Genomic DNA, 21,917 nt, shown 5'->3' with positions numbered 1-21,917 from the left:
AATACAAGCTTTTTTTGGATTGCTTAAATAAATACTGTACTATGATGAACGCGCAAGCAGGATTTAAACTATGAGCAACAGAAGGAATTAGAGATTGTTATTTTGTTGTTATGGTATAAGGGATAGAATATAAAGTACAGCAAAGGGGGGAAATAAAAAGCATCATGGAAAACAGGATGGGAAATTGACAAAAGAAAAGAAAAACTATGTATTAGAGCACATATGTTAAACTTTTGAAAATTAAATAAATTACCGTATTTTTCGCTCTATAACACGTACCCGACCATAACATGCACATAGTTTTTAGAGGAGGAAAATCCGTAGGCATGCCACCCATAGGCATTCCCTCCATAACACGCACAGACATTTCCCCTTACTTTCTAGGAGGAAAAAAGTGAGTGTTATGGTGCAAAAAATACGGTAAATTTTAAAAGCGCTATGTTCTGTTTGACTGAAGACCAGGAATGTTGGGGAGGCTGCTATTCAGGAATTGTCTCAATTCTTGGAAATGCAGTTTAAAAACCACTGGCTTAAATCAAAACACTCCAGCTTAACTCATTTATGGACAGAAAAGGAGAGACGTATCATTTGCCAGGCTATTCTTACGAGCATAAGGAACAGACCTGTACATGCCTGCAATGTTAATACAAAATGTCTGTGATTCTATAGCAACAGGATGTAACACAGGCATTTTTCAATGTTATAAATATTTTATTAGAATAAAAAAAATACATACAGATAACCATAGGATATACACACACAGCTAGGAGTTGAAGGGGAAATTGATAAAACTTTTCAATATGAAACAAAATACTCTGAGCACATCTCATAGAGACAATAGAGCAAGGATTTAAATTCAAGAGGATGGTCATGACAATGGCAATACAGGAACATGATGTATAACTTTCTTATAGCAAGAATGACAGATTCACCTCTCATTGCATGAGTATGAATTACACAAAAAAGGAGTTTGTTCCCACCTATCGGAAAGTGTTTGGAAGCATCAGTAGTTTGCCATGTTGAAGAGCAAGTAACTATTTATGTTCTTTTACTATGTACAATATATACAGGTTTTCCCAAGACACTGGGAAAAAGAGTGTGTTTTAAAGTTTGGGCTGTATGGTGATATATTATCTGAATGCATAATAAAATTTAGAGTGATATCTGAATTGTTCTATGGCTGACACCTGTCAGGAGTAAGTGTGGGAAAGAAATTTTGAGATGAAAATTGTGTAAACATTGAAACTGTAGTCATTCAAATGTACCAAGAATAGATTTCTCTCTCTATATATATACCCATTGCTATGAAAATGTTGATTTAATACAGTCCAGTTAATGATACTGACAAAAGTCTCTGCTGATAAATAAGAAAATGGCAGTGAAGCTGTTATCATCCAGGATCATTCTAAAAAGTGGATAAATTGCAGCAGGACCAATATTCAAAGAGCATCCAATGAACGAGACACAAAATGTAGCGGTGGTATATAGAAGGGCAACAGATTTAGGGCTGCATATTCAGATACACCACAAATAATTTAGGGCGATAATATTCCCTGGCTATAAGGCTCTGGTGCATTGCACCAAAAAGTGTGATGTTCTACTCTGGGCACTTCATCTGTGTTTATTTTTTATTTTATTTTTTAAAAAAATACAATGATAAATATGATGTATAGAGAAGAATGTCAAAATATAAGGAACTGGAGGAGTTATAGGTTACAAAGAAAGAATAAGGAAGCCTATCTTAAAGGAAGCTATGTAATGATATCTTATAGTGTATTGAACATATTAGGAAAAGTCTAAACTCATGCGACAGAAGGCTTTTCAGTTAGGGTCAAGATGCTGTAATTGTTGCATGGCCGAACAAATATTAGAGCTACCAACTTTTAGCTGAATAGAAAACGGAAGCAGGTCCGTATTAAGGGCTAGTGGTAATATTTTATTTGCCGTGTCTTTCTGTGGCAAACGCTCCTCTCTTGGCAGTAATACTTGCTGGGTGAAAAGACTGGAATCCAAGTAATACCTGATATTCCAGCACATTCTAGCAGCCCCTACACTAGGAGGTTTGATCATTGTACTTTTGTAATGCTAAGCTAAAAGTGCTGATTCGTAATTTCAAAGAGGGGCACTCTGTGCTGCACTAATGCAGCCTGGTAGAAAAGGCCAAGGACCATTAAGTGCTCCAGGGTGAAAATAAGCCCTGGGCCTCTTGAGACTCCAATTGTGATTCCAGTTGCTGGGCATCACAAGTGGGGAGGGTCTCTTGTGCTGGGGTCTTGATTTTGGGCTTCCCATGGGAATCTGGTTATGGCCTCTGTGAGGAGAGGATGCTCAGCTAGACGGGCCCATTGGCCCAATCTAGGAGGCACTTCTTATGTGATGCTGTACAGACATACAATCCTTCAAAAACAAAACTCTAAGAGCTTCCATCAGTGCAGCATCTAGAAGAAAGTTTCCTCTTTTTTACGATTAAAAAAAGCTTAAAAACCATAAAGAACTTGACTGTTTAAATCTATTTTTTAAAAACAAAATAAGAACAAGCAGTTGAACATTCATGTAGATGGTACAAAAAAAAATATGGGGGCAAGGGGGACTTTAAATAGTAAACTAGATATTTGTGGTGTTTAATTACTAAGAAAAAAAGGACATAAAACAAAAGGCCAGAATGATAGTTATCCAGTTACCATTCACCATTGTGAGGCTTTTAGAAAATAACTCAAAGTTTCCCATCAGATACTGCTGAAATACGGATTTGTTTTATCTTCCATCTGTGTGTATGTGTATGATTTTGTTGCAATTTACATTAAAATAATTCCGAGTTGCTTGGAAAATGGAACTCTCGCATCTTTTTTGTTTTGCAATGTGCATCCTCTTATTTTTGTCATTTCCGAAGCATGTAATGTGTAAAGTCCTTTGGTTCATTACATTTTAAGGCATTTTATATTCCTTTAGAAGGAACTGTTTAATATGTATATGGTTTGCTCTTTATTTTATTTTTTGAATGAAATTCATAGAAAGTGTTTAAAATCAATGGTAGCAGATCCATGCATAACCACCATTTGTAGTTGTTGCTATTGTTGTTTTAAAAAGCACTTTTAAAGTAAATTATTCACCTGGCCTTCAGCTATCTGTGAAAATGCATCAACACAATACCACTTTAAAGATAAAGTATAGTGTTATTGACATACAGCTGGATAGGCCATTTAAGACTGCTGCCCCAGAACCTCTTGCATCCATACCTACAACAAATGGGAAAATATATGATTAGTTGGAAAGCAAAATATGCATGTTCTTAAACCCCCCTCCCCCAAATACAACCATTTCTTTCGGCTCTCACTAGTGCCTACTTCTTTACATCATAGAAATCTCCCCAACTGCTCATCTCCAGAAGTGCCTTTCCATATGCCATAGCTTTATGCATTTACAGTGCAATGAACTGCATGTCTACTTAGTAGTAAAACCGATGGAATTCAATGAGCCTTTCTTTCAGGGACCCATTTGCATTTTCCCTTACTGACATTTTCTCATATCGGTATGGGACTATGCCCAGTGACATGGCATGTTTATTGCACACCAGCATGAACTCTGCTTGCTGAAGGCTGGTTTAGAACTATTTAAAATAAATAAAATCATAACAGATATTTATGTCTTGTAAAGTAGCAACAAATCCTCTGGAAAATGCAATCAACTGCATGTTTGTAGGCAGAATCCAAAACATGTTTCTAGGTTGGCTTGGGAGCAGCTGAGGTGTGAAAGAACATATAAAAAGGGGGTTCTTCTGAGACTGTAGAGCCATTTGTTCTATTGGGACCACTGACTGGTAAGCTTCATTTGCAACGGACTATTTCCCATAGACCATCGTAAGGACAATGTTCCATTAGCTCCCAGGAGCTATTAAGAAATAGCTTTGCATTTCCCCTGAATGACGTTATGCTGTCCAGCTATTGTATAGAGTCATTACCCTTAATCTTAGACAAACAATTGAGATGTGATATATTGTATATACTTTAAAAACAATGGAAACAAATTAATATTTGGAATATTTATTCAGCTATCTCCAATTCTGAAAAACAGACTGAAAAATTAAAAACTGATTCTCCTACACATACCGCTGTCTAATTTACATGGTAATTTACTAGCTCAACTGAATGCAATTTGTCATGCATAGGAACATGAAGAATTTTAATTGGGTTCTTTTTCATAACATTAATGTAGTGCATAAATCCCCTACCCCACCCTTTTATTAATCAATATAAACTCAGTTTTGAAAACAGTGCTGCCCAACAACTTTTTGCAGAGTTCAAGTTAAATGGATTGCAACTGAGATTTACCTGTATTTCTCTGCTGGGGTACAGCAGATTATAAACCACCAGCACCAATATCATCTATAATTTTTCCGTGCTGTTCACATGGTCCAATGCCTTCAGTTTGCTGATAGGATAGGCCTGTGTTGTTCCTATTTTTCCACTAGTCTCAATTTAAATCTAATAAGCAGTGGGCCTCCGTAGTCCATGTCATCTGCTTCCCTCCAAGATATTGACTTCACCAAATTATGTGCCTCTTCATCCATAATTCTGAGTTTAACATGTGTGATCCTGCATATTTTGTTGTGTCTTCAGCTTGTAAACTGCCTTGTATATACAGAAAGGCAGGATACAAATTGAAAGTGAAATGAAATTGAAATCTAAGCCTATATTTACAAGATTCCATTGTATAATAACACCCTAGAATACAATTCTCAGAGTGGTTTGACAATCCTTTCCCAGGGAACTCTGAAAGCTGGATATGTGTGAGGGGAATAGGCGTCCCCTAACAGCTCTCAGCAGCCTTAAGAAACTGCAGCTCCCATACTTATTTGGGGAAAGTAATGATGATTTAACGTGGCACCATAGTGCTTCAAAAGTATGCTGTGAATGTGACCTTGCTTTGAAGCAATTTCATGACAAAGGGTTAAGTTAGTTTCTTCCCACCAAATGAAATTCATATCTCACATCAACTCTCAGTCTTTAAAGATAAACCATAATGTCCTACTTATGATGAAACTCCATTCATCAGCATTTAGTAAACATACTTGCTAGTTTAGGAATTTTAATCTGTTCGCTGCTAATGCCGTCTCCACCATCAGTCACTGCTTTCACTTCTATAATGTAGTCATCATTTAAAGGGAGCAGAAGTTCTGCAGATGTTCTGTTTGTCATAAGGACACTGAGCTCGTTTTGACTGCTAGTCCGATACAAAATCTGAAATATGAAAAAGAAAGCTGATAATTTTAGGGATGTTATTTCATCTAGCATGATACATTTAATGTCATTTTAAGGTGGAAGGGGGGGGACACACACAAGAAGAAGGGGAGACATAGGACACTACGGAATTCTACCTAATCTCTTCCAAGGCACTGAAAGTATACAGCATCAGTCAAGTACCTTTATCACAGCTTTGATCTAGAATGCAAGAATACACAACAACGAATACATAATATATTCTATTGAGTTTCTCAGTAATGGGGTCGTCTATAAATTATTACTCTATTTGGAGCTTGCCATTAGCTTGATCAATGACTCAAAGCAATAAATAGGGTCAGGATACTGGAGTGTCAAGCACACGAGAAAGTGAAGAATTATGGGCTATGTGGAGAGAAAGTTTGTATGTAGGAAGTCATTATTCTACCTTCGAATTAAACTGAGTATTTCTTGCTGGGTTTTTTTAAAAAAATAAATTCATGCAGTTATAACAACATCTGCGTTCCACTGCAATAAACCTCACAGCAAGATGCAATTAACAAATAAGTGATTTTGGCAAAGACTCTCCTCCTGCAAGAGAGGGGAGTGGTTGTGGTCGGGATCCGGACTCCGCCTCAAGCAGGGGGCGTTAGCCCCCTGCCGCCCACTCACCTGGCTGGTGCCCACGCCCATGGGCAAGCACCCAACCAGGTGCCTGCGAGGGGGCGTGTTTAGCAGCCTAAATTGCTGTGGCACCAGCCTTCCGGCCTCACTTTTCGTCGTCCCGTCGCAAGTCACCCACCCTCCACTCCCTTAGAGCTCAGGGTCTCGGTTTTCTTTTGGCCTTGCTATGGACCTTAGGTTGGTCGCCCTGGTTGTCCAGGGGGCCTGGTAGGAATTTTTCCATTTGGCATTAGGCTTTTTGTTTTTTTCGCCTACCTCGTAGCAATCGTCACAACTTTCGTTGTATTGGTGGGTAGGTTAGGCATTGGAATAATGTGTTGTGGTGTGTCGAAGGGCTAGGTGTGGCCATCGCCTGCGCCTTCAATTTTGGGTATTCCGTTAAAGGAATCCGGCGGTCGTATATTCTGTCCGATGCCTGCATGGCGGGAGGCCATGGCACGACCCTCGGTGACATCAGGGGAGAGCTTATAGTTGTATTAACATCAACAGGCTCCACCTTCTGGTGAATAAACCCCCTTCGGGCTCACCCCCTCTCTGAGCGGGTGAAGGCAATCTGTTGTGGTCCAATGCCTAAGCCAATACCTTTTCACTTGCTGTAATCAATAAAGTTGTGGCCTTTTATTGCCCATTAACCTTATATCACGTGCCCTTGTGGTTTCATTCCACTACGCGGGGATCGGGTCCTCGAACCACAACTGGGATTTCCAAGGCCATTCATGAGATACAGAAGTTCAGATTTTAGTAAAAATTCTCCCCCCCACTTTCTTTCTTTTTTTAAAAAAAAATTGTGCTGACAAAGCAAAAGCTGAAAACTAACCTAAACCACATGTCACCTCCAATGAATTTGGAATACTCAAAAACAATATAATTAGTGTTATTAATAGTTAGAGAAAGACACCTGCGCACACTGGTTCTTTCCAGATCGCTTACTCTGTGGGTAATTCTCCACTCTGATACTAAATCAGAAACTGGGATCGGGGTAAGATAGGATAGAGAGAGAAAGGTATGAAGTTGTGTGAAAATGTTGTGCAATGGTTACTCTTCTTGGCTTTGCGTGTTCCCAATCTGTTGCAGAATTAATTACCATGAATGGAGCAAACTCATATGGCTGCAAGGCATCAAGCATGATAAACTGTATAATTTAAGGGCTAGTGCAGAAAATCTTAGGCATATAGTCCATAATGACCTGTGCAACTAATGGAACACACAATGATGTCCTTTCCAAATCTTTTTTTTCTTCAGCCAGAAGTGCGAATGCCTGGGATTTTCTGCACAAAATTGTACGGCTCTTTAAACAAAGGAAAACATTTTAAGTGGTTGTTTTCCCTGTTCTAGGCCTAATTCAATTGCTAATTAGAGCATTCGAAAGGGAGCCTGCTGTGAAGATACCGATGAATATGTGCAGGAGCATTTGACACTGCCAAATAATTGATGCAATACAGGGGTCAGCAAACTTTTTCAGCAGGGGGCCAGTCCACTGTCCCTCAGATCTTGTGGGGGGCCGGACTATATTTTGAAAATAATAATAATGAATGAATTCCTATGCCCAACAAATAACCCAGAGATGCATTTTAAATAAAAGCACACATTCCACTCATGTAGAAACACCAGGCAGGCCCCACAAATAACCCAGAGATGCATTTTGACTAAAAGGACACATTCTACTCATGTAAAAACATGCTGATTCCTGGACCGTCCATGGGCCGGACTGAGAAGGCAATTAGGTCGGATCCTGCCCCGGGCCTTAGTTTGCCTACCCATGATGTAGTATAACAGGCAGAGTGCTGGATGTTAGACTGGTGAAATGGATAAAAAAATATCCCTTAGAAATGATGATTACTCTGAAGCCACAAGCAAGTTACTTGCTGCTACTACTCTATGTGGTTTCATACACCGTACTGAGTGTGTGCAGTGTACTGAGGAAGGAAAAGCTCATAGGTTGTACTTGGCTCAAAGAGGGGACAAACGTAAAGATTTAAAAGGAGGTATGGGAATCCGAAGGGAAATAAGACACCCATACAAACTGGTAGTGTATTTTAGCAATGACGATCAAAATTACATGTATAGTCTGAAGGCACATAAGACCACAAGCTTGCTGGCACAAAGGAGGTCTGGGTCTGGTCAGGGCCTGAATGGGAGACCAACTGCATGCCACCTTGGGCTCCATGAAGATGGAATATAAATGTAAGAAAATAAATAAATGAAGCAGCCAAATCCTATACAAGTTTCCTAAGAACTGAGGTTGTGGAGATATAAGTCCTGGTTACTGACACATTTTCGTTTCGCCCTACATTTTATATTACAGGAGGGTTTTGGTGTTTTTTTTTAATAAAAAAGATAATCAGTGGAAAAGGAGTATTTCCCAGCACTGATACAAACAGCCTGTTTCTAAGCAAGCATTCTGAATGGTATCACTGCAGTCTCGCTGGTTACTTACCTTATAACCAATGACTTCTGACTCATTTTCCATTGCATGCACCTGCTCCCAATTCAGCATGACCCTGGAGTCAGTAACGTTCCACACAACGTTTCCTGGAGGCTGGCTGGGTGCTTGAAATGCATAATGAAAACATGATTTTAATTTACTTGGCATTAGAGATTTATTACGTGCGAGCAAATAACAACCCAGGTAAATTGACTGTCATGACATGTTAGATGTAGGAGCACTTTCACAAAGAGCCATCTCATTTGTACTCTAGATTCATTTCTTAAAATATGGAGAGGCATGTAAATATTATTATGTTTTAAAATGACTTTGGACCTTCCATTAAATATCCTCAAAGAGAAGTGTCAGCATAAAACGCTGCAACTTTTTGTTGTTTTTTGTTTTGTTGTTGTTACATGTACTTCATTGGTGGGGGATCTGTTTATTCATTCATTCATTCATTCATTCATTCAACTTCTACACCGCCCTATACACGGAGGTCTCATTCTCGCTGTAGTCCGTTCTGTTCTTTCTTAAGTGATTAGTAAAGGAACCCTACTGTTATGTACTGAGTTGAATAGGATCCAAACTGAAGCAGTCTGATTGGTGCTAGAACAATAGGATCCAAATTGCAGCAGTCTGATTAGTCCTAGAACAATAGGATTCAGAATGCAGCAGTCTGATTGGTCCTAGAACAATGCAGCAGTTTGATTGGTTGGCAGGAACCACCCAATCCTGCTCCAGATAGAAGTGAATCCACAACCTGATTGGCTTACAGTAGAATTCCGGAATTAGCCAATCATGTGCAGCCCATTGTGTAAATAATGTATATAAAGCAGATACTGTGAGGGGACATTCATTCATTCCTCCTCACCACTATGAGCTGAATAAAGAGCATGAAATCACTTTGCGACTCTGAGTATATTTCACTGGCGACGAAGGTGGGATCCCGCTGAGCTGACTGCCACACACAGCACCGCAGCACCGCCACCTGCCGCACCGCTGCCTCGCACCGTGTATCCAGGCTTCAGCTCCGGGACACAAGGAACTCAGAATGGCAGCCAACAGCAGCTTCTCGCCATTCAACCCAGCATCTGGGGACTGGGAAGCGTACGCCTCCCGTTTCACCTTCCTCCTAGAAGCCAAAGGGGTCACCGACGAAGAAGATGCCAAGAAGAGGGCGATATTCTTCAGCGTCTGCGGAGAGGAGACGTTTGAAATCGCCCGGGCTCTCCTTGCGCCTGAAGACGTCGCTACTGTTCCATACAAAACAATAATGGAACAGCTGAAGGGACACTTCTCGCCGCAGCCCTCAGTGGTGGCTCATCGAAATGCCTTCTACGCAAAGCGACAAGCCCCTGGGGAAACCATAACTGGGTTTGTGACCTCTCTCCGCCAAGCTGCCCGGTTCTGCAACTTCTCAGAGTTGGAGAACATGCTTCGTGACCGCCTCGTCGGTGGCCTGAAGGATGAGAAGCTGCAACGACGCCTCTACGCTAAGAAGGACCTAACGTTCCAGGTCGCTCTGGAGGAGGCCCTGGCAACGGAAGCTGCCGAGAGGTCGACGCAAGAGGCACGGCCGAGCCTGCCGTCCCAACCCAGGGTCCACCACGAAGACCTCACCGACGACTCAGGATCCGACAGGGAGGAGGTGCACCGAGTACAGCAGCGCACTCAAGCAGCGCACAGACCACAGCTGCCTCGACGAGAAGGAGGAAACTGCGCAAGCTGCGGGGAGAGTCACGAGAGGAGGACCTGCCGTTTCCGCAACGCAGAGTGCAGGCAGTGCAGAAAATCGGGACACATCGCCCGGGTGTGTCGGGCTCGGCCCACCTGACACCAGGCATCAGATGACCAACCCAAGAGCCCCAGGTCCCGGGGCCCAACGCACCAAGGCAACTCGACGGAGCTCACGGACTGCCAGGTATACCAGTTGCCCCACCCCAACGTAGAGAAAATTTATGTAGAGGTACAGATAGAGGGGGCCCCATGCCGCATGGAGCTTGACACGGGTTCAACTCTATCCATAATCTCGGCAAAGACCTTAAGGAAACTGTGTCCTACTGGGGGTCCCAAACTCAGGCCGGCCCCATTCACCCTACGGGACTTCCAGAAACGTAAGGTCCCCACAATGGGGGTGGGGACCTTCAGGGTGCAATACCGAGGGCGGACGCGGCAACTGGACTTGCTTGTGGTCAAGGGCCCCTACATTAGCTTACTGGGATTGGCATGGTTTGGACCACTGGGGCTAGCTGTCACCGGGGTGAACCACACTAGCTTACAAGTGGACGTGGACACCATATGCAAGGAATTTCCAGGGGTTTTCGACGGAAAATTGGGACAGTATACGGGCCCCCCCCATTGCGCTACAGCTTGACCCCGCAGTACGACCGGTCAGGCTCAAGGCCCGCCGGGTCCCGTTCGCCTTGAAACCCCATATAGACGAGGAATTGGACCGACTCGTGGAGCAAGGAGTGCTGGAGCCGGTGCCTAATGCCCCCTGGGAAACTCCAATCGTCACACCCGTCAAGCCTAATGGTTCGGTCCGCATCTGCGCAGACTACAAATGTACCATAAACAAGGCCCTCACGGCCCACGCATACCCAGTGCCAATGGTCAGCCATGTCCTTGCCACCCTGGCTGGGTCGAAAATTTTTGGCAAGCTGGACTTGGCCCAAGCATATCAACAGCTGCCAGTAGATGAGGCCACAGCAGAGGCACAGACGATTGTGACGCACAGAGGAGCGTTCAGGGTAAAGCGGCTGCAATTCGGGGTCAGCGTGGCACCAGGCATATTCCAGAATCTAATGGACTCTCTCCTTAAAGGGATTCCTGGTGTCACCCCCTTCTTCGATGATGTGTTGATTGCCGGGCCCACACCAGAGGAGTTTGAGGACCGCCTCCGCACCGTTCTGCACCGTTTCCAGACGGCGGGTCTCAAGGTGAAGCGAGAAAAATGTCTACTAGGAGTGCCTCAGGTGGACTTTCTGGGATTTATGGTGGACGCAGAAGGGGTCCACCCGACTGGGGACAAGGTACGGGCCATTTGTGATGCCCCAGCGCCCAAGAGCAAGACTGAACTTCAGGCCTTCTTGGGACTATTGAACTTTTACCATTCCTTCCTTCCCCACAAGGCGGCGGTAGCGGAGCCCCTACACAGACTCCTGGACAAGCGGGCCCCTTGGGTGTGGGGCCAGCACCAGGAGGCCGCATTCCAGGCAGTCAAGGACTTGCTTGTCTCAAACTCTGTCTTGGCACACTTCGACGAGAGGCTGCCAGTGGTGCTAGCATGCGATGCCTCACCCTATGGCATTGGCGCTGTCCTGGGGCACCAACTCCCGGATGGAAGAGAGGTACCGGTGGCGTACTTTTCCCAGACACTCAACGCAACCGAGCAGAACTACTCGCAAATTGACAAGGAGGGTCTGGCAATCGTGAAGGGAGTAAAAAAATTCCATGATTTCTTGTACGGGCGGCCCTTCACCGTGGTGACTGACCACAAGCCGTTGCTTGGCTTGTTTGCCCCCGAAAAGCAGACCCCCCAAGTGCTGTCTCCTCGCGTCCTCAGGTGGTCAATTTTCCTTGCCAGCTACCAGTATGCACTGATTCACCGCCCGGGGAAGGCAATGGGCCATGCGGACGCCCTCAGCAGGCTACCACTACCGGAAACAGGCCCTGACCCAGCACCTGCACAAGAGGTTATGAGCCTGGAGCTGCTTCCCGACCGCCCCATTCAGTTGCACACCATTCCAAGAAAGATAGGGTCATCTCCCGGGTCCTGGACTGGGTGTGGAGGGGATGGCCCAGCAGCAGCCCCGGGCCACAATTCGCCGGCTACACAACCCGCAAACATGAACTGTCGGCCCACAAGGGGTGCCTGTTATGGGGAAGCAGAGTCGTTGTTCCCCAGCCCCTCCGCAAAAGGGTCCTCACAGCCCTACACGAGACACATCCAGGGGTAGTAAGAATGAAGGCCCTTGCCAGGAGTTATGTGTGGTGGCCGGGGATCGATGGAGAGATAGAGGCTTGGGTCAAACACTGCCAGGCCTGCCAAGAATCCCGCCCAGATCCCCCAAGGGCCCCAGTCCAGTCCTGGGAGTCCGCCCGAGCACCATGGTCACGCCTGCATGTGGATTTCGCTGGCCCCTTTCAGGGGAAAACATTCTTCATAGTGGTGGACTCCTACACCAAATGGCTGGAAGTCGCACTGGTACCGTCCACTTCCACGTCCGCAGCCATCCGGGTACTACGCAGGCTGTTTGCAACCCACGGGCTCCCTGACACTCTCGTCTCAGACAACGGGACTGCATTTACGTCAGGAGAATTCCAAACCTTCACAGCACAGAACGCCATCCGCCACATCCGTTCAGCGCCGTTCCACCCTGCCACCAATGGCCAAGCAGAACGCATGGTGCGGACCACCAAGGACACCCTTCGCCGCATGACGCAAGGGGACTGGGAGTACCGCCTTGCCACATTCCTTCTAGCACAGCACAGCACCCCCAGCTCAACGACTGGCCGGAGCCCCGCTGAACTACTAATGGGTCGGCGCCTTGCAATCAGATTGGACCGCCTTCACCCCGATAGAGCTCAGGATGAGGTAGTGGTGGGGGAAGGCAGGAACCCCCGGACCTTCGAGGCCCAGGACCCAGTGTACGCAAAGAATTTTGGGGCAGGCCCAGCATGGGTACCCGCCACAGTCACCAGGGTCACTGGCCCAGTGTCGTACGAGGTGCTAACGGATGGGGGGCAATGCTGGCGCCGCCACTGCGACCAGATACGGCGACGATTCCCGGGAGAAACCCAGGAGGAGGACAGGTCAGAGGAGTCCCAAGGGAACAGCGGGGCAGTGAGGCCAATAGAGCAGGAGGGACCAGCAGGAGAGGCAGAATCAGTAAATACAGAGAGGACCCGTGAGGCCGAAAGGACACCAGAACCAGAACCACGACTGAGCGAGCCAGTTGCACCAGACCAAACAACCCCATCACAGCCAGCATCCTTGGAACATGAGCCAGAACCTGGAGCCCGGACCAGGGAACACCCCAGGCCGCAACGCACACGTAGGCCGCCGGCATACCTTGAGGACTATGAATGCGACCCCCCGGGCAGGACTGGAACTTAGAGGGGAGGGGTGTTATGTACTGAGTTGAATAGGATCCAAACTGAAGCAGTCTGATTGGTGCTAGAACAATAGGATCCAAATTGCAGCAGTCTGATTAGTCCTAGAACAATAGGATTCAGAATGCAGCAGTCTGATTGGTCCTAGAACAATGCAGCAGTTTGATTGGTTGGCAGGAACCACCCAATCCTGCTCCAGATAGAAGTGAATCCACAACCTGATTGGCTTACAGTAGAATTCCGGAATTAGCCAATCATGTGCAGCCCATTGTGTAAATAATGTATATAAAGCAGATACTGTGAGGGGACATTCATTCATTCCTCCTCACCACTATGAGCTGAATAAAGAGCATGAAATCACTTTGCGACTCTGAGTATATTTCACCTACAAACTGCAACAAATAAGAGAGACCATTTTAAAGACTCAATCATACCATGACAGAACATTGTTTAGGTGGAATTTGCAATGGGGGTGCTTTTCAAAGTGTAACTATTAGTTTTAAGAAAATAAAATGAAAAGTAAATTCAAAGTCAAAGAAAAACAAACTGTTATTTATTAAGCTGTCATTCTGGGTAGTAATGAGAACTGCTTAATTCAGTCAAGAGATGGTGAACCTGAATGTGTTTCTAACTGTTTAGAGTTAGTGTGCGCACGCACACAAATAAAGCATAAACGGTCCTATTAGCCCAATTTTGAAATTTCAACCAACATTTTAACCTCTGTTTAGAGATGTACTGAACTTTTCAGTTTCCAGGAAATTTAGACATCGCTGTTTCGTGTCATTGTTCTCTGTTGGCTGCTGCTTTGGCAGCATTTTTATTAGCCTTCCTTTAATTAGACTTTATTAGGCTTCTTTCATCTCCTTGCATTATTCAGGTATGTGATTGCTGATCACGTAGCAAACATTTCCAACAGAATGTTGTGCAGCCAATCAGGTTGGTCTATGAGCTTATGTACACTGAGGGCAAACAAAGTCAATTGAGAGAGGTTAACAACTCAACAATAGCTGAATGCACTCCATGCAACAAAAATATTTAAGGGTGGGGCTGCCTTTTAGATACTGCCTAAACTGTTCAGAAAAACAAACACACACCACCACTATTTTCGGCTCGGTCCTATCCGGGTTTTCAGCCACAGAGCTTCTGTAACAAATCACTATCTCCTAAAACTGCAGGATAATTATATTAGTATCCGCTAAAGTGATAAATGGCTAAGCCTGGCTGTTGCGGCATTGATTTCAAAGCATGCTAATGATCTATGCTGTGGTTTGTTATACATAATGTTCTCCTGGGGAAATGTGTACTGGTTGCTCAAGCTGCGAAGTGCAGGGCACGGCCGTAACTGTAGACAGAAGTGGCTCACTGCACTAACTTCCCGCTAGGTAGGTGGGTGGCTGTTGCTTACTGGGAGGGAGATGGGTGAGGCAGTGGGAAAGCCAGCATGGCATAGTAATACTGGTGGAAGCATGGCTTCCCACTGCCCCACACCTCCCCAATAAACACAAGTGACCAACCTGCTGGGGAGCTAGGCCAGTGGCTCTGCCCCATTTGTGATTGCAGACCTGTAGATTGCATAGGGCAGGCCAACATTCTGGACCTTGTTTCTTGGCTGAGCAGAGTGAGGGTGATCTGAAAGTGGGGGATATGGACATCAGTCCCTTGTCGTGGTCATAATTAATTAATTAATTATGACCACAACAAGGGCTATTAATAATTAATAAATTAATTAATAATTTATTATTATTATTATTATTATTATTATTATTAGTCCTGCATGGAAGTGTTTTTCAACCTTAGCATTCAAATTTTTTTTAAGGAAGGGGAAGTAAGCATGAAAGGGGAGCTTCCATTTTCCACAGTGCCTACTGCAGGGATGAGCAGGGGTGGAGAGAGATAACAATCAACTCTGTAGCATGTGCCCTTGACTTGCTTCAACCTTTATACGATAAATAGGCAGTTTTCAATCTTACATTAGGATTATAATTAAAAAGACAAAGGTCATTGAAAATGATTTTACTTTTTCAATTACTACGGAATTGTAACATCATAACCTGAATAGCCGTGTTCAGCCGCAGGGGTCATTACTAGTTTCTCCTTGCTTAATTTCTACGAGCCTCTTCACTGGTTCCCAAATCTATATTGAAATATACATTTCTATCTCTCCACATCACATCAGAAAGTTGCAATTAGGAGAGAGCCTCAATTATTACGGACCCACTGTGCAATAATAGACTGTGATGAGAATGCTGAAACTCATGCTGAATCTGAGAGCGTCAGAAATTAAACTGGATTGGTTAGCTTCCCCCTGCCCCCAAGAATTCTAATAAGGCTAAATTCCTGAAATGATGACACAAAGTGAAATTTACCGGCATATCTGTGGGAACACCTAAGTAGTTCTGAAGAACTGATACTCTGTACTGGGCTCTACCTGATCTGCCAGCAGTAAAACCAAGTTTTAAAAGGCAAATTGGTGACTTCCCTCTCCCATGACCTCCCCACCCCAGTCCCCTGGAAGTTCTGCATATGGATGACCTGCCAATCTATCAATCACCAGACAGCAACTTTAAAATCTGCACATGATCACAGTGTGTGTATTGAGTGTGTGTGTAGGCGGCTAAAATTAGACAATCAATTTACTAAGTTTGTACACCATTCTCTTTTATATTTTATCTTACTTTATTTTACTGAACACTGCTTTGGTATCTTTTGGCTGCAAGGCAGTTTATAAACCTTCAAATAAATAAAATTTAAAAGATAAATGACCACTAGAGAGTAGAGTCCTCTGACCACCAGGGAGGGGAAGTATTTCAGATTTCTAAACTATAGATTTTGATGCTAATTCTAACCTCCATCTTAACACCTAGGAGAATAATCTAATCCATCTGAGTTATACTTTATACAAATTTATGTTGAAGTTGAGTGGCAGTGAGAGCAGCACTAGATGCTCATTAGGTGGGAGTGCTTTTGGCACGGCAGGGTGGTGGTGGTGGGAGATGCCTTCATTTTTCAAGAGCCTTGGGAAAGCAGCCAATTTGTTTTTGATATATTGGAGGACAAAGTGGTTTATTTCTGAGATACTCAGAGTACCATACAGGGGCCATTTTCCCATTTCTAGTCAAATCAAGAGACAACAGTTCAAGGAGAATCCTGCATCTCACGTAGCAACAGTAAGATACAGCCATGTTTCAATATGTACCACAACATTGCCACTATATTGAAGGCAAGTAATAGGAACGCCCCCCCCCCGAGAGTTCCAATTATGCTAACAATAGTAGTAGTAGTAGTAGTAGTAGTAACAGTAATAACAACAACCTCCTTGCTCTTACCTGTCCAAAGCTGGCAGAATGCAGCAGGTGCAAATCCAAATATATTATGCATATCACCCATATCAGAATTGTATACATGCTCACTAGTCTGTGAAACAGTATCCTTCACTGTTGGATGTGTGTGTACACACACACACACACACACACCTACACATATTCTTCAGCAGTGACAGGGTTCACAGCTTGAAAGACTTCCCTCTTCCTAAAGGAATCAGAACCAAACTCCAACGATACATGACTGATATGTAGCTCTAGAATCCCAAAGGTTTAAGTTATTGAGCAGCAAATTGGTTAGCGCCAGATTATCAGTATAACAGGAATGTCGTTTCAGGTGCACAGAGAATTCTTTGGTTTAAGTATATCGAAGCCAAGTTGCTTGCCTATATCTGAAAACAGTCTAAGCACTGCTCCCATTATGTACAAGTTGTGTTATTGTCTTCCCAGAAGACACAAAAAATAGATAAAAGGTCTATTGTTGAAACTTCTTTGGTTAGCAAGCATGCTTCCAAAGCATCACAGAGTTTAAGGTAGCATTATTAAAAGTTTATTTTGTTTTCCTTGCAAGAAAAGGAACCCCATTGTGACATTTTCCCCTCCTGCCCCTAGTGATGATACCTACGTGTTTTTTTTGTGGTAGCATTGACAGTGGCACTGAAAGGACCTGCTCCTGCACTGTTGTATGCTCGAACAGCTGTATAGTACACAAGGTTGCTCATCAGGTCTGTTATTCTTACTGATGTCTCATTTCCAATGGCTTTTATTCTGTTGGAAGACTGTTCTTTTCCACCATTATTCCAGTACCTCACCTAAAGGGTACAAAAAGTAAGCTACTTAGAACATATTGTTGACCTTGCTGCTTACTCTGATATAGCTGTTTATCACCTATTGCTTAGCAGGTCCAACTGTCTGAATGCAATTTTACTTTCAGACTATTATGGGAAATAACACAGTATTGAAAGGGACCCCCCCCATGTTTTTGTTTAAAACCCAGAGAAACAGCTCTATTTTCATTTTCGTAGACGTTGCAGTTACTCAGCAGCTCTCTACCATTACATGGGCACACAACACTATTGCTATTAAGTATTGCAAATGTCAGTATCAAATTTTGTGCCTGGCTTGTTTTGTAGTCAGCTTTAACACCAGTTTACATAAAGTCATCGTGCACAAGCAATTTTACTACCTTTCCCAAAGCAGAAAGCAACACAACCATGGGTATTTAAATGCAACTGGGTTTTTATTAATAGAAACTGGGTACAGTGCTTATCTTTGCTGGAGAAACAGCAAGAGATGCTGTAGATACCAAGCAGGCATATACAGATAGCAAAAGCAGAGCTGACTGCCAACTGATTTCCATTCTCAATGCAGTTTTAGTGAGCTTGCAGTAATTGATCTGGCATGAGGCCAGGAAATAAGGCAAAGCTCAAGTTTTACACATACAAAAAGTGGGAATAGTTACATTTGGCTTTTATACTCTCCCCCAGAACAGATTATTTGTGACTATGCCATGTGTTCGCCTAGATTCAGGAGCAGAAAGCTCCCTTTCTAGTTTCAAACAGCAGGCCTGTTTAGCAACTTCCCTTCCAAAATTTGGGGGAGAGAAAAAAGTACATCACCAGATGTTTGCATGACTCATTTTTCCATAAAGAAGCAAAGACAGAGCAGCTGATTTTAACAGTAAGCTTTGGCTTCCAACAGGCAACTGAATAATTATTTGAAAGTAAAAAAAACCCCGAACACCTTATCACAGTCATGTTAGCTTCTAGGAAAAGGAACATTTTCACAGGGTTTTATTTTTACCTCATAGCCCAGCAATCTTCCACTACTCATTTTCCAAGGAATGGAAACCCAGGAGACTTCAATTACAGAAGATGAGAGGCTGTTTGCAGATACACCAGAAGGTGCTATGGTGGGTTCTGCATTAGGAAACAAAAACAATAAGAAAACCCAGGGTGGAAGGGGAATCAGGAAAAACAAAGAAACTTAACGAACTCACTGGCCAACTAATTAACATGGCTTCACAGATACTAGCAAAGCAAATATTTATATTTCACTCATTGACATGGGAAATAACGACAGGTATGTAAGAGATGATTCAAAAACCCACCTTCTTCAGCAGAATACACTGTGGTCACGGGGCTAAATGGTCCTTCTCCTTTATTATTATACACACCAACCTTGACTTCATATGGTGAAAAGGGCAAGATGCTTTCGTTTCTGAAGACGTATCTGGGTGTGTCAGGTGATGTGACAACTGTCTGTATCCAGGTTGTAATGCCAAGAGGTCGGAAAGCTACGACATAGCCAAATCCTTCACCATTTTGTAATTCTTCAGGAACGGGCTAAGCCAAAAATTTGTAAATGAATAAAATACTAAAATAACAACAACAAAAAATTCAAGCTATGCAAACATTAAAAATCTAGTAAAAGAATTACCGTATTTTTCGCTCTATAACACGCACCAGACCATAACACGCACGTAGTTTTTAGAGGAGGAAAACAAGAAAAAAAAATATTCTAAATGAAATAGTAGATATATGATTTTTGTGGTTCATGCTGTGGCCACAGACATGTGATCTGATAGTGAGTTTGGAGTAGCCTAATGCAAAAATCCTGAGGATCCATGTAGATCCATGCTTTGTAACCACGGAGGAGGGAAGGAAGGGGAACCATGGATCCTCTGCTCACGACTGCAGCAGATCCCCCCTGTTACCCGCAGGCATTCGCTCCATAACACGCACAGACATTTCCCCTTACTTTCTAGGAGGAAAAAAGTGAGTGTTATGGTGCAAAAAATACGGTATTTGAGGTCTCATTTGTCTAATCAACGTTATGAGGAAGAGAAGCTTGACTCCTGAGGGATTTTATTAAATTAGCCAAAGGGGCAATGGGATCCAATTTAAGAAACCCAAGGGCACATTAGGAATGCATGTGCTACCACATGTATTTAGCAGTATATCCCAAGGAAGTCTGCAGACCCGACTTACCATTAGGAGCACCTCATTCTTCCCCTGTACAATGGAAATACCGCAACATGATCTCACAGTGCCATTTCCAGCGACATTCTGGGTTTTTACAAAGCATGCATATTGCTTGATTTAGCAAGTTTTTTTAATCACTAAATGTTTCAGAGAGGACATTTAGTTCAGCCCCAGTATTCAGTGGCATGAATTCCATACAACATTAAGCCGAGTTATCATTGTCAGTCATTTATTAAGCACAGATGATTAATGAAGAGCCGCGCAGAATATAAAACAGATCAGGTCCCATTCCCTATCCAAACCAGTAACACAAAAAGCATAATAATCAACTACACAGAAAGTTAATATTATAATCTAATAAACACATGTGCAGTGCAAAAGAAAGATGACACAGGAAACCAACAAAGGGAGAGAAGCGATAACATCCGCTAGGTACAGTAAGAAAGTGTCTTGTTTGAAAAGGGCTTGAAAGATAGAGGGGAGTTAGCCTGATGGATGGCAAAAGAGAGATTATTACATTTACAAGGAAGAGAATAGGAAAAGGAACAAAGGTGGGAATTAGAAAAAAGAAATTATAAAGGGAAGAAAGGAGCACTAACTGAATGAAGATTGTAACCTGGGGAATAGGAATGAATGAAACATAAAACAAAGCCACAACAGAAATACAATAAGCTTTATCCCTAAAGAGACCAAGGACTGGTGCATTCATTAGCCCTAAATGAACAAATTTTGAAGTGTGTTTACTCAGATGCAAGTCCCATTCAGTTTGACAGCAATTCCTAACTAGTTTTAGGATGACAATCTTAGTAAGAGACACCATGTTTGGGTTTCCACTATGTGGCGGCTTAGAAGGATGGAAGTTGGATCTATTAAGGCAAATACATCCAGGATTTTACAGAGCATTGACTTAAGAAGCCTATTTCCAATGTCATCACTGTCATCAAAGGGATATACCACTAAGGGAAGTAATGGCAGGCCTTCGCACCCTTTCAATCTACAGGTTTCTCCTACTGGAGTATTTCTCAGATGGCCTCAGCCAGACTGGGATAAATCTGTGTGATTTTGTTTATGTGTCACATAATCTTACAGGAAATCTCAGACCAAAACTCTGAAAACATATGCTATTTGTTGGGGACATAAAGTGATGAGAAGAGGTACTTTCAGTATCCAAGTAGCTGTTTTAATTTTTGTGTTAACTCTGAAAACCTATGAGACTATTATAATAATAAGCTTAGCTAAATATTGCTCTGATAATATTCTGGAAAGAGGCCAGGAAAAGCATACATATTAAGATGACAGAACAAGTCAGCTGTATCAGATAAATGAACGTTTATGTCAGTTATTGGGTAATTTTTTTACTGAGTAGATAATAAAAAAGGCAACTTTTGGGAAAGAAATTCCAAGCAGAACACTTACATCCCATGTGATGACCAGTTCAGACCTGCTGCCACCTCCTCCACTCACTTCAGATGGTGGTACCTCAGGAACTGTACAGGGAAAACACACATTAGCTGCACATGAATATAACAGAAGGCGCATTAATTGAATGGTCCCAGAAATTCAGAGGTGAAACTGTGTCAGTTCTATATCATGATAAAGAAATTTATTTAGATCCCTGCATAGTGAAGAAAGAGGGGTTCTTTTGTCTCATGGCACATATCTCTCTTGGCCCCAATTCTCCCTCTCCAGGATATTTACTATAATGTTGAGGGTTCAAGCAGGTCAATTCTTCTCTTTCTCTGCCCTCCTAGGCTTGCACCCTGCGGAGGTCACTTTGGTGCTGCTAACACAGCAATTTGACTTCACCCCTGGAGGTACACTCCATATTCACTCGAAACAGACAGATGCCATAAGTTTGTATTTACCGTATTTTTTGCTCCATAAGACGCACCTTTTTCCTGTTAAAATCTAAGGGGAAATGTCTGTGCGTCTTATGGAGTGAATGTGTGGTCCCTGGGGCTGGGGGGGGACCACCCAGGCTTCCCTTGCCAGCCCCGACAAGCTCGGGGAGCTCCCCAACGTGCTCTTTGGGGCTGGCGGTGGCTTTCTCCAAAGGACAGAGCGAGGTGCGCCTTATGGAGCAAAAAATACGGTATATGTTTCTGTGTTCATAGAGAGTCTCCAACTTATCTAAAAGCCACTATCTTATTTTGGAGTCACAAAAATGAGT

At 43.3% G+C, this 21,917-nt stretch overlaps 1 protein-coding gene across 2 annotated transcripts in view; it reads right to left on the bottom strand.

The window, feature by feature from the left end:
- Positions 1 to 690: 690 nt before the first annotated feature.
- LOC309524629 (contactin-3-like) overlaps positions 691 to 21,917 on the bottom strand; it is a 194,731-nt gene continuing 173,504 nt past the window's right edge. For both annotated transcript variants that reach the window (XM_082209411.1, XM_082209410.1), the window contains 7 exons: positions 21,164 to 21,234; positions 18,874 to 19,108; positions 18,567 to 18,682; positions 17,389 to 17,575; positions 8,338 to 8,450; positions 5,069 to 5,237; positions 691 to 3,236 (listed from right to left, as the gene is read on the bottom strand). In XM_082209411.1, coding sequence (XP_082065537.1) covers positions 3,139 to 3,236; positions 5,069 to 5,237; positions 8,338 to 8,450; positions 17,389 to 17,575; positions 18,567 to 18,682; positions 18,874 to 19,108; positions 21,164 to 21,234 — 989 coding nt within the window. In that variant the 3' untranslated portion in view covers positions 691 to 3,138. The remainder of the gene's footprint in view (positions 3,237 to 5,068; positions 5,238 to 8,337; positions 8,451 to 17,388; positions 17,576 to 18,566; positions 18,683 to 18,873; positions 19,109 to 21,163; positions 21,235 to 21,917) is intronic.

The sequence above is a fragment of the Podarcis vaucheri genome (genome assembly GCF_965113315.1).
Source record: "Podarcis vaucheri genome assembly, chromosome: 2".
NCBI classification, from domain to species: domain Eukaryota; kingdom Metazoa; phylum Chordata; class Lepidosauria; order Squamata; family Lacertidae; genus Podarcis; species Podarcis vaucheri.
This window is presented reverse-complemented; position numbering and strand designations above follow the sequence as displayed.